This window comes from Heloderma suspectum, chromosome 2, assembly GCF_057233095.1.
Source record: "Heloderma suspectum isolate Gila_16-S chromosome 2, 16-S_ref, whole genome shotgun sequence".
Taxonomy (NCBI): Eukaryota; Metazoa; Chordata; class Lepidosauria; order Squamata; family Helodermatidae; genus Heloderma; species Heloderma suspectum.
Genome location: NC_139459.1, coordinates 292,267,931 through 292,281,517, shown reverse-complemented (window position 1 = coordinate 292,281,517; position 13,587 = coordinate 292,267,931). Strand labels below are relative to the sequence as shown.

Genomic DNA, 13,587 nt, shown 5'->3' with positions numbered 1-13,587 from the left:
ACACCAGCAGTCAGGGCTGGTGTCAAGGGTAGGCATAGTGGGGTGCCTGCTGAGCGCCCACACCCCAGCAGCGGCCCACTGACAAGAGCCCCTTGGACTTGCTCCTCCTCTCCATCGTTGCAAGCTTCTTGTTCACCTGCCTCTTGCTCTGGCCCAGACAACAGTGGTGCTGAGGAGCAGCAGCAGCAGCAGCAGATGCCCATGCCTGTGCGCTCGCTGGCTCTCTGCCTATCAAGGATACAAGAGGGTGAGATGCTCCTTAATGAGCTTCCGTCGTGCATTAAAAACCTGGTTGTTCAGGCAGGCATTTGGGGTGGGTTAGGGTATTTTAGAAATATTTTTACTGTAGAATTTTATTGGTTTAAACTGTTTTATTGTACGCTGTACATCGCCCAGAGTGGCTGGGTGACCAGCCAGATGGGCGATTAATAATTTTAATAATAAATAAAATAAATAAAAATAGTAGCTGGTGACAATGGCAGCGAGGAGGAATACCCACTGCGGGAGGCACCTAGAACCAGAAGGCTTTGTGCTGGCACGAAGGCATGATCTCTCTTCCTGCACTGGTACTAGCATCCTAATGACAGATCCAGAGATCTTTGTTCAGGGGCTCATGGGGATTGTCCATCAGACAACTGCAAGAGCAAAAAAGTTTTTGCAGACGGTTACAGCATTTCTTTTAGGCTTGCGGCACCAGTGAACAAATTCTAGCACAGAGTTTACACACCCCTGCGCGTATGTACATCTGTAACAGGATCCTGCAAATATACTGATACAAATGTTATTGTATGATTTGTATGATTGTATCATACAGATGACAGGCATTGTATGATGCCTGTCAGGGCATCAGACAGACATAAGCAGGTCAGCTTGAATAGTCCTACTTTATGACTTAACTGATTCAGCTTGCTTAGCTGAGCACAGTTTGAGAAAGTCAGAAACGCTGGGATAATGGCACATAGGCACTCCACCAAGGCTTGTCCAATAAGCAGAAATTGAGATAAGCCGACAAGCTTATATTTCAAAATTAGATTTTGACTGAATCAGTTTTAAAATTTATCTTATAGCCCTCGATATAGTAGTTCAATTTGTTAAATTTGCCATTAAAAACAGAAGGAAAGAACTGATTTCCAATATAAGAGAGGAATTTCCACAAGATGGTGCTGTAACCTTAAGGGAAAAATGCACAAGTGTGGTTTCAGAACTGTAGCTATGCGTATACTTTTAAGCCTGGAGGCTTTCCCTACCAGTAGAAGGGGACAGGTTTTCGATAACCAAACCTGCTGCTAAACTATATTATTGTCAGTACTGAGTGGTGACTGACACTATGGAAAGAGTTACGCAGATATTCTGTTTCGATACAGGTTGGCAATAAAGACAGATTTTTGAACAAGAATAAGAGTTGAGAGTGAGATAGCCCTTGGTTTTTCAGTTTGGTATTAATTACTGTTAATGTTTAAAGTATTAAGAGTACACCAACAGCTACCAGTTCCTATGCCCACACAGAATGCTGGACTATTTGCATATTTTGGATGATCATAGAAACCAATGTCTTAATCCTTGCTGCTATAGGTTGCATTATTTCTCAACACGTGCACTGCAGTTACAACACATGCACTCTAGAACAGTCCCACTAATATTAAGGGGGCCATTCTGCAATAAACAATTTGTGGATTGCCGCCTACAGCCTGAATTCCGAGATGCTTCTTGCAAAATGGTATTATGCACAACTCGGAAAAAAAAAATCGCGAGTGGCAAGGACATCAGATACGAAACAAAGATACATTCACTTCCATGCTAAGAGATGTGTCGGCAGGCACACTTTAACTAGGCCTGTGCTGGGTTGCATCTGTAACATGGCATTTTCTATGCACAGGAATCTCCACTAACAATTTACATGTGCACTGTTGGCAGATGACTGGATGTCTCCTTATCACCTCCACTGGACACACATGCAAGAGCTATCCTGTGTGTATAAGGAGTCACTTAGGGCACAATCCTATACATGTCCACTTGCTTCCAGGTAAGTGTTTATAGGCTTTCAGCCTTATAGGTGTAGAACTGCTTAGGGCACAACCCTATGGCTGCTAGACAGTGTCTAGAGAACCATAGGATTTTTCAGTTCCTGGGAACTGAGCTTGGAGCCAGCGCTCCAAGCTTGGTTCCCAGAAATCCGACTCCTTGCCCCCTCCCCTCCGAGGAGGCAGGGTTTGTCCCCGGTCTGTGCTGTGGAATGGCCTAAAGAGGGCTTTCTTGGGGGCAGGGAGGGGATGGGGGAAGAGCTGTTATGACACTTCTTATGCACTGTCTGCCCCCCGCCCCAGCTCCAAGGCGTCCTGGTTAGACAGCTGAAATCAGCTGTCTAGCCACAAATGCAGGGCAGCTGGAGCACAGGAGAGAGGATCCCCTCCATGCTTCCCCCGCTGTGTATTGGATAGTCGATCGCCTCCGAGTTCAGAGGCAGCCCACTATCCCCATAAGATTGCGCCCTAAGAGATATTTTAAAATATGAACAGTGGTATATACATCTATTAAATAAATAGATAATAAACTGGAGTTACTTGTTTCTTTTCTCTTAGGGATATAAGAATATTTTGAAGTAAATACCAGCAGTCTCTCCTCTGGAAAGACATTACATAATGAAGTGCATAGCAGCAAAATCTGTTTTCACTTACATTGTAAATTATGTACGTGTATATTGTTAATTTCCACTACAGACAACGTAAGAAATATTTAGGTTTGATTTGTTTAGTGAAATCATGGGGATATTGCCACTGATTAATTACCAACTTATTTATCCTCTCACTAAGCATGTCAATTTATCCTCTCACTAAGTGTGAATATTTATTAATGACAGACATTAAAAATATTTTCCATAGGTTTTGGATTTCTGAGAAGGGAGTCACCTTAACTTTTTAAAAAGTTAATATCTTTTTGTAGGTTTATATACACTCTTACAACTCTAACATCTTACCCAACTGTTATCCCTACGTGGCTTGTAAAAATTAAAAAGCAACCATTTTTGAATATTTTGTTTTAGGGGTTTCCTTCCAATTTTCGGAAAATTCAGAATCCGCTCCCATGTTTGCATTCTGTAGTGCTGAATCCGGGGATGTTTGACGTTTAAGTGGGGGGGACTCAACAGATTTTTCCAGCTCGGCCCTGGCAGATTTTGTTCCATTTCCCCCTGCTGGTGTCGATTCAATCTGAAGCGAGTTGAGCTAATATGAGGATTTTTTGTGTGTGGTGGCAATTTGCGCAAATTGGATATTTTTTTTTTTAGGGGGAGGATCTTCAAATTTCTGCAAATTGGGTTTTTTAAAATTAGCTGCAGTCTTTTGCAAGTGTGCTTGAGTGAATTCTGCTTCAGTGCTGCCAATGACAGCTGGCATATACGAGGAAATTGACAAGGCAAGACTAAACATATCGGTCAGATGAATCTGTGACCTTTCACACTTGTGAAAGACTGGGGGGGATTTTTTGTTTTTAAATACAACCCCATTTGCAGAAATTTCAAGATCCTCCCCCCAAAAAAGCAAAAAACAGATCCAATTTGCACAAATTGCCACCATAACCCCCCCCCCCCCGAATCCACATATTGGATCAACTTGCTCCAGATCGAATGTCAAGATCAACCAATTTTTTTTAAAAAATCCAATTTGCACAAATTACCATTTGAGCAAATGATGAGACTGGAAAAAATCCACACAAAATATTTCCAGAATTGGAAAAAAAAATCCTCTACAGTTCACCACCGCTTACCGGAACGGAAACACTGCAGAATCCCGTCGGGCTCAAATGGAATGGAATTCCCAGTGCTGAACATCTCTAGCTGAACCTCGCTCTTTCCTTTCAGTGACGAGCCTAATGAAAACATCTGCTGAAGGATATCATTGTTGCAAAATGGGGCAGAAATGTGCTTCCTTCAGAATTAAAAATGGGGAGGGAATTATACTTGTGCAAACTTTTGTCTGATCTCATCTGGAAAATTTTAGATATATCATCATCATTGGGCAGCTATTTACATAGAATAGCATAATTTGGTCTAGATGAGAAAAATGTTTTGATAGCAAACTACTACCTATATTTTGGTCCATGTGGCTATTCCTTCAAAGTCCCTTTACAATGTTTACTTATAGTAGATTTTTCACAGTATGTGGTTATGAGACTGAAAGAGTTTTGTGTTCTATTTCATATGGTACATCACTACTTGGTTCCGTGGGATTGCAGTTATTTTACTCAAAGAACATGATGATATATTTAAAAGAAAAAACAGTCATTCTTGTCCAAGAAAAGGCCAATTTGAGGTGTACCACAACTTTGTTTTCAAATTGTTTACCTGCTGTGGGTTCTTTTTTAAAGTATAGTTTTTAAAATTTATCTTAGAAACTTGCATCACATAATTTGGGCCCATTACTATTATTTGACAGCTACCAAATACAGCTACCATGGTTACAATTGATTTCTCAGTTGTTTGTTTTGAGCTAATCCTAAGAAAAGTGGAATGTACAGTAATGTTCATAGAACTAGTTGAGCCATGGTTTACAGTCCAATCACTCTGCACTAGGGCAGGATCCTCCAAAGATTAATTCTCCTTCAAGTTTGCTCACATTCTCCAGATTGTTAGGATGATGAATAACAATGATCATTTGAGGTGGTGGGTAATATAGGAAAGCAACCACCAGGGATTTAAAAAAAGTATATTCTGACTTGTGAAAGCAACATGTGGTAGGATGATGGATGACTGTCTCACCCTTGGCTTTTAAGTTTTCCAGGGATAAGCTGTGATCTCACCATGTGCCTGTGAAATATCAAAGCATTCAACTACTCGAAGCAAAAACAAAACAAAACAAAAAGACACCAGTAACCACCTCAAACCCCTTCATGGATCACTGCCTTGTTGTGGCGAAGGGGCTTGCGTAACTCAGTGAAGCCATAAGCTATGCCGTGCAGGGCCACCCAAGACGGACAGGTCATGGCAGAGAGTTTGACAAAATGTGGTCCACTGGAGAAGGAAATGGCAACCCACTCCAGTATTCTTGCCAAGAAAACCCCATGGAATGTATCACAAGTCTAAAAGATATGACACCGGAAGATGAGACCCTCAGGTCGGAAGGTGTCCAATATACTACTAGGGAAGAGCAGAGGGTATTTCCAAGTAGCGCCAGAAAGAGTGAAGCGGCTGGGCCAAAGCCGAAAGCACACTCAGCTGTGGATGTGTCTGGTGGTGAAAAGAAAATCCGATGCTGTAAAGAACAATATTGTTTAGGAACCTGGAATGTCAGATCAATGAATCAAGGTAAGCTGGAGGTGGTCAAACATGAGATGGCAAGATTGAACATCGACTTCTTGGGAATCAGCGAACTCAAATGGACAGGCATGGGCGAATTTAATTCAGGTGACCATCATATCTACTACTGTGGGCAAGAATCCCTGAGAAGAAATGGAGTAGCACTCAGAGTCAATAAAAGGGTGGGAAAAGCAGTACTGGGATACAATCTTAAAAACGATAGAATGATCTCAGTACGAATCCAAGGCAAACCATTCAACATCACAGTAATTCAAGTCTATGCCCCAATCACTGATGCCAAAGAAGCTGAGGTTGATCGGTTCTATGAAGACCTACAACACCTTCTAGAACTAACACCAAACAAAGATGTCCTCTTCATCATAGGGGATTGGAATGCTAAAGTAGGAAGTCAAGAAATCACCGGGATAACAGGCAGGCATGGCCTTGGTGTACAAAATGAAGCAGGACAAAAGCTAATAGAGTTTTGCCAAGAGAACACGCTGATCATAGCAAACACTCTTTTCCAACAGCACAAGAGGCGACTCTACACATGGACGTCACCAGATGGTCAATATCGAAATCAGATGGATTATGTCCTTTGCAGCCAAAGATGGAGAAGCTCTATACAGTCAGTAAAAACAAGACCTGGAGCTGACTGTGGCTCAGATCATGAGCTTCTTGTTGCAAAATTTCGGCTTAAATTGAAGAACGTAGGGAAAACCACTCAGGTATGACCTAAATCATATTCCTTATGAATATACAGTGGAAGTGAGGAATAGATTTAAGGGATTAGACCTGATAGACAGAGTTCCTGAGGAACTATGGATGAAGATCCGTAACATTGTTCAGGAGGCAGCAACTCAATCCATCCGAAAGAAAAAGAAATGCAAGAAATCCAAGTGGCTTTCTGATGCGGCTTTACAAGTAGCTGAGGGAAGCGAAAAGCAAGGGAGAAAGGGGAAGATATATCCAACCGAATGCAGAGTTCCAGAGAATAGCAAGGAGAGACAAGAAGGCCTTCTTAAATGAACAATGCAAAGAAATTGAGGAAAACAACAGAATGGGAAAGACTAGAGATCTCTTCAAGAAAATCGAAGATCTCAAGGGAACGTTTTGTGCAAAGACGGGCATGATAAAGGACAAAGAAGGCAGGGACCTAACAGAAGCAGATGAGATTAAGAAGAGGTGGAAAGAATACACAGAAGAACTCTACAGGAAAGATCTTAATGTCCCTGATAGCCATGACGGTGACTGTAGACATGAAATTAAAAGACGCTTGCTCCTTGGGAGGAAAGCTATGGCAAACCTAGACAGCATAGTAAGAAGCAGAGACATCACCTTGCCGACAAAGGTCCGTCTAATCAAAGCTATGGTTTTCCCAGTAGTAATGTATGGCTGTGAGAGCTGGACTATAAGGAAGGCTGAGCGCCAAAGAATTGATGCTTTTGAACTGTGGTGCTGGAGAAGACTCTTATGAGTCCCCTGGACTGCAAGGAGGTCAAATCAGTCCATCCTAAAAGAAATCAACCCTGACTGCTCATTGGAAGGGCACATACTGAAGCTGAAGCTCAAATATTTTGGCCACCTAATGCGAAGAGAAAACTCTCTGGAAAAGACCCTGATGCTGGGAAAGACTGAAGGCAAAAGGGGAAGGGGACGGCAGAGGATGAGATGGCTAGATAGCATCACCGATGCCATGAATATGAACTTGAGCACACTCCGGGAGAGAGCGCAGGACAGGAAGGCCTGGCGTGCTATGGTCCATGGGGTCATGAAGAGTCGGACATGACTGAACGACTGAACAACAACAACAAAAACCACCTCAAATGACCTTTTGAATCTAAAATGTGAAGCAAACCAGGAGCAAGAGTGAACAAGGTACCCACATATCAGAAGAGCCTGTTAAAAAGAAATGACTCAGCAAAATAGATTGCTCCAGATGGAGAAGATTAAAAACAACAATAAAACATAGTCAGTAGAAAACCCTTTTTCTCCAGTAGCAAATGAAACCTGAGGGAAAATCCTGTTGTGACCCAAAATACTGCGTTGAGTTTGGGCCAGTCTATATATTTGCAAATATGAAAGGCATTGGAAACAGCCTCGGCATGATAATCACACAGCAACCATCATACAGAGAGTTTCTATGCCAATGGGCAGCCATCTACAGGAATGGCTCATGGTGATGTGGAGATGTTATGCAGGCAGTTCTTGCTGTTGTAGTCTCCATGTGACAAGAGTAACATGGAAATGTAGAAAGACCCTTTAAGCATGAATCTTGCATATCGCATTCAGTTTCACGATCTAAGTGTAAGTCTCCATTGAAGCATGTTAGTTGTGCATGTTAGCCACAGACAACCCGCTCTGTTTTCAGTTCTCTTTTCACCTCAGGGTAAATGACCATCCAGTAGGAACCCGCTTGCTGATTAAAATCCTCCAATCAGACCCTGATCCTTTTACTTTCATTATGTGAGGTGAAAACATCAACAGCTAGGAACACTTCACTGAAATTGTCCTGAGACTATGGAATGATCTCCCTTATGACTTTCCACAGGGGCTCCAAGTCTCAGCTGTTTCAGGTAGCTTTTGAAGGCTGATACGCTGAGATGTTCAGTCTTAGTTGCTAAGTTTTACTGTTGTTGTATGCTTAATTATAAAATTACAGTGTTTCTTGCACTTTGATATAAACTGCCTTGACCCTGAGCACTGTTCGGATATTTTAAATATATGATGTTTGAAATTATGGTTCAAGGAATCATCCATACGCATCCCTTTTCACTACTCATTTTTTTCTAATAACGATTCAGCATTCTCTCTCTCTCTCTCTCTCTCTCTCTGTGTGTGTGTGTGTGTGTGTGTGTGTGAGAGAGAGAGAGAGAGAGAGAGAGAGAGAATGTGTGTGTGTGTGATAGAGGAGTATCAGCATTCCTTACCTGGGGCTGCTGAGTGGCTGTTGGTTTCTGAGGAGATGGTATAGGTGTTTTAGACAACATTTGGTTCATTCTGCTTACAACAAGTTCAGTTATAAGCTGTTTGTCCTCAGCCTGATGTTCACCAATCAACGGCATTGCAGAATCCATAACCTAGAAGACCCAAAAGCTTGGTTAGGCAGAGAAACATTATTTTAGTGGATTTCTATGCTGTGTCACAGCCATTATTATCCATCTTGAACTGCATTCTAAAGCATTTCTTTAGAATCACATTTTTAAATTCTTCTATCCAAACCTTGGACAGTTTTGATTATCAGGAAATGTGATAAATTTGTGATGGTGTCTCAATTTTTGTTTTGTTTTTAACATGGGAAGGAAACTGAGTCAGAGTATATACAAATTGATCTGGTTAGCACATAACACCAATTCATGAGTTGATTAACCCATGAATTGTGGGGCTGTGCTGGAGTGAGCGAGTAAGCTGCCTCCCATGTGCTTGTCACATCTGCTTTGCATTTGGTTTCATCAACAATCCAGGAATGCCCCAGAGTTTTAACCCAGCAACAAACCATGGGTTCAACTCTAGGTTGTTTGTCCCTCAACAACCTAGAGTTCTAGGTTTGCACATTGCATCAAACAATCCCCACTACATATGGAACATTATTTTCCTTATCTTTTTCACTAGAGGATGTACCAGGGGCACAGAAAGCTTACTGGAATTGGGTGCCTAGGCTCCTATGACCTAGGAGTCGATGGCATCACAGAAGAACAAAGAATAAACTGGATGAAAAAACTAGTTCCACCTCTTGTTATGTTACACCAGCAACTGACCAGGCTGTTACATGAATACAGCATGATACACATCAAGCAAAATGCTCCCAAGAACAAACCAACCCACCAGTTGCAGCACAGTGGCTGAGGACAATAGCTCTTTACATTTTATTTATTTATTTCTTATCTATGTTCATTACATTTCTAATACAAAGCATGAGTCTTTAAAGAGGTGTGTCGGTCAGAGGCAACGTTCAGAATGGTGACAATTATGCAGCATGCTAATGCTCTTTTGACTACAACGGAACAAGCTGTATTGATAAAAACCTACATATTCAAATCAGAGAGCAAGTGACTATAATAGAATTTCAGCAGACCTGCAGTTGTCTATAATGGCACTGCCCGGCTTTCATTGCCTAGAATTCACATCTCCACTTCTGTGGACATCAAGGTAATATTTCCTTTAACTTAATATCTTCCCTTGCAACAAAAAGACCTATTTACTTCTATGTATAACTGATTCCATGCTGGACAAATGGGCAAGAGTTTTCTTTAGCTGTGCTGATCAAATGTTTCTCCCACCGCTGCCCCACAGTGACTCTGAGTTATCCATAGCAACAAAAGCTTTGATACCAGATAATGGGGCTAGGATTATATAAGTAGTCTGCTAGCAGTTTAATGGTTTCTAAATTTATCATTTGAACAAACAAGTCTTCTCTTCTGTATCTCATTGCAATATAATTTACAGCCCCACTGTTTCCATGAAATATTTCCCTGAAGAAACAGCTGTAATTTTAAAAGTTTTTTTTTTTGCAGTTGTCATTAGAAGTGTATTCTTAAGGTTCATCTTAAATAATGACTCTTGAACCTGTTTGCTTTTATCTTTCGATCTTGGGACCTATCATACCTCCCATCATAAAACAACTTCTCACCATCTGAGAAGGTATTATATTAGAATGAATTCAGATTACCATTATTTTCTCACTTCAAAGTGTTTTGAAAGTCTGCAGTACAATACAAGAGTGACTTAGGCAATGAGCTTAAATTGAACACAATTCTCTGGGGTATTCAGGCTATTGTGTTGTATGAACAATATGGAAATGAATTATCAGATTGGTCTAATGCTTATTATGATTATGGGCAAATTTATTATTTATTTGTTGCATTGGTAAACACATTTTCTAAAAAAGCAGCATAGAGTCTACCCTCTGTCTGCTTTTAAGTCTTAAAAAGCATAACGGGAAATCTAAACCCAGATCTCCCACATTACATATAGTTTGGTATTCAACCTCTCATCTCAGAGTATTCCCCTAAAGCTAATTAGATTATTCCAGGGGATTCATTAGAGAATCACAACCTAAATAATAAACACACTTAGTTAGAAACTAGTTCAATGTGAGCTACTTCCCAGTATACATGTCTATACTGCAGACAAGGTGTTTGGCCAAGTCTGGTCCCTTGCCCTTCACGGCTTATTACATCAAACAAGGAGGAGACCCTCCAGCTGAGTCCAGGAGGTTGTAAATCCCTCCTTGAGAGAGGGAGTGGTGCTGGTCTCTTTAAAAGAGATGGCAGCAGGCCACTCCTGAAAAAGCCTAACCTGGACCCGGAGGATGATAACAACTATAGGCTGGTGGCCAACATCCCCTTCCTGGGTAAGGTGCTTGAGCAGGTGGTTGCAGGACAACTCCAGGCACTTTTGAATGAAATGGATTATCTAGATCCATTTCAATTGGGCTTCGGGCCTGGTTTTGGAACAGAAGCTGCCTTGATCACCCTGTGGGATGACCTTTGCCAGGAGAAGGACGGGGGAGTGTGATCCCATTGCTTCTCCTGGACCTCTCAGTGGCTTTTGATACCATAGACTATGGTGTCCTTCTGGATAGATTGTCTGGGCTGGGAGTTGGAGGCACTAGACTGCAGTGGTTCCGCTCCTGCTTGGATGGCCGAAGGTGGTGCTGGGGGATTATTGCTCTGTGCCTTGGTAATTGTTCTATGGGGTTCCACAGGACTCTATTTTATCCTCTATGTTGTTTAATATCTACATGAAACTGCTGGGGGAGGTTATCTGGAGGTGTGGACTGAGGTGCCATCAATATGCAGTTGACACCCAGCTCTACTTCTCTTTTTAATCAAATCCAGGTGAGGCAATGGTTGCTCCAAATCCATGCCTGGGCATGGTAATGGACTGGATGAGGGCCAATAAACTGAAACTCAATCCAGACAAGATGGAGGTACTGTTAGTAGGTGGTTCATCTAGTTCTGTGATGTTCAACCTATTCTGGAGAGGATTGTGCTCCCCTTAAAGGATCAGGTTCATATTTGGGGGTGCTCTTGGACCCAGAATTGTCACTTGAGGCACAGGTGAACTCAGTGGCATGGAGCACTTCTTTTTTTCCCAGCTTAGGCTGGTATACCAATCACGCCCTTATCTGGACAGCGATAGCCTAGCTACAGTTATCCATGCTCTGATAACCTCTTGTCTGGATTACTGCAATGCACTATATGCAGATTGCCTTTGAAAATGGTCCAAAAACTTCAGCAAGTCCAAAATAGGGCAGCAAGATGGTTAACAGGGACTGGCCAATGAGATCACATTATGCCAATACTTTTCCAGCTGCACTGGCTTCCAGTCTATTTCCGGCCTTAATTCAAAGTGCTGGTATTAACATTCAAAGCCCTAAATGGTTTGAGGCCAGGTTATCTGAAGGATTGCCTCCTCCCATATGTGTCTGCCTGGGCCCTAAGATAATCCTCAGGGGTCCTAGTCTGGGAGCCCCCGCCAAAGGAAGTGAGGCAGGTAGCTACCAGGAAGACGGCCTTTTTTGCTGTGGCACCCTGGCTGTGGAATGAACTCCCTAAACATGTTCGCCTGGCACCTATGTTGTTCTCCTTCTGACGCCAGGTGAAGACCTTTTCTACCAGTATTTTAGCATTTTAGCTTCCTAATCTTTTAGCTCTGGTGTTTTAAATTTGTATTTTAAATCTCTGCATTGCTGCTAGATTTTAATCTGGTTGTATTTTTATACTGTAATTTTAAGCTTTTGATTTTATATATATTTATGCAGTACTTGTGGTTTTAATTTTTGTGAACTGCCCAGAGAGCTTCAGTTATTGGGCAGTATAGAAATAAATAAATAAATAAATAAATAAGATTTATCTAGGGAATTAAATTAGTTTTACTCTAACTCATCATCTACTCAAGGCTGCTTTTGATCATAATTAAAATTACAACATCCCTTTTTCATAAAAATGAAGTTATAAACAAGTAAAAACATCCAAAAAAGCACCAAATCCAGTACCCAGGCCAATTCATCTCAGTTTCCAATTGCATTTCTAAACAGAAAGCTTTGGCAGATCTCATCCAGGAGATCTTACCTGGTGGGGGAATATATGGGGGAATATATGGGAAGAAACCATGCTGGCAGTATGCAGATCCCAAGCCATGAAGGAGGGCTTTAAAAGGTAGAACACCTTAAACTGAGCCAAGTATAGACAATGCAGCCTCTGCAGAATATGGCTGCAAAGCTACATGCTATTAACATCTGACCTTGTGAAGATATAGTGGAGTTCTTGGAGGCTTGCTGTGACAAGTTTACAAGGCATTTTGAGGAGAAGTTGCTCCTATTAGCTTGACACCATCCTATGCCTATTTGCTCCCAGGCCCAATTCAAGGTTATGTTGTTTACCTTTAAAGTCCAAAACATCTTGGGACCCAATTATCCGAAGGAGTGCCTCTCTATATAACTATCTCCCCATGTCTTAAGACCTGCTGGGGAGGCTCTTCTTCAAGTATCTTCAACATATTATATGTCAACAAAGGAGAGAGCCTTCGCTGTTATGGCACCTCAACTATATAACACCTTCCACACAGAGGTGCAACTGGTGCTGACATTGCAATTTTTCCAGAACCAGGTAAAATATGTGTGTGTGTTTGTTTTTTATAGAAGCATTACTAGTTTCTGTGATTTACTGCTTGTTTGGCCCACAACAATGTCTAACTTTTGCTATGTAATGTATACCCTTCCTGCAAGGCTGTGTGAAAACCTAAAAAAGTTAGGATGAGTTATCCTCACTGATGAAATCATCCTTTTGGAACATAACTTTAATGTGGCAAAGAAGCCACATGGGAAATAGTACGTGGGATATTATTTCAAATGGTCAACCATGGTTGAAAGATACAGTTGAAATTAGAAAGTGGTGAGCTACCATGCTAACCAGCAGACTGGAAATCTACTGTATTCTCTTGTCTCTTGGCTTTACCACAAATGAAGAACAGACAAAACAATTTCATTTCCTCCAGGCTGAATGACACGGACTACACTGGGTGATGGACATATTCTGGGTAAATGCACTATTGTAGCAAGCCATGTTTTGCTTTACCACAAAGGTTTGATCCAGAATTCTATGTATCATGTATGAGAACTAAAAATCTCTTTTCTTTATCTTCCTTTTAATTTTTTTCTTCAGCAGAGATGATAAAAATCAACGTTCTTTTACCGTTTTTATAACACACACACACTTTAAAAAATGTTAACTGATTTTCCATTAAAAAGTACAAAGCAGTGAACAAAATAAAATAGGCAAAACAATAAGAAC

General features: G+C 41.3%; 1 protein-coding gene across 1 annotated transcript in view; it reads right to left on the bottom strand.

The window, feature by feature from the left end:
- SYN2 (synapsin II) overlaps positions 1–13,587 on the bottom strand; it is a 323,398-nt gene that overhangs the window by 15,542 nt on the left and 294,269 nt on the right. Inside the window, exon 10 of the mRNA XM_084832467.1 lies at positions 8,221–8,370. Coding sequence (XP_084688593.1) covers positions 8,221–8,370 — 150 coding nt within the window. The remainder of the gene's footprint in view (positions 1–8,220; positions 8,371–13,587) is intronic.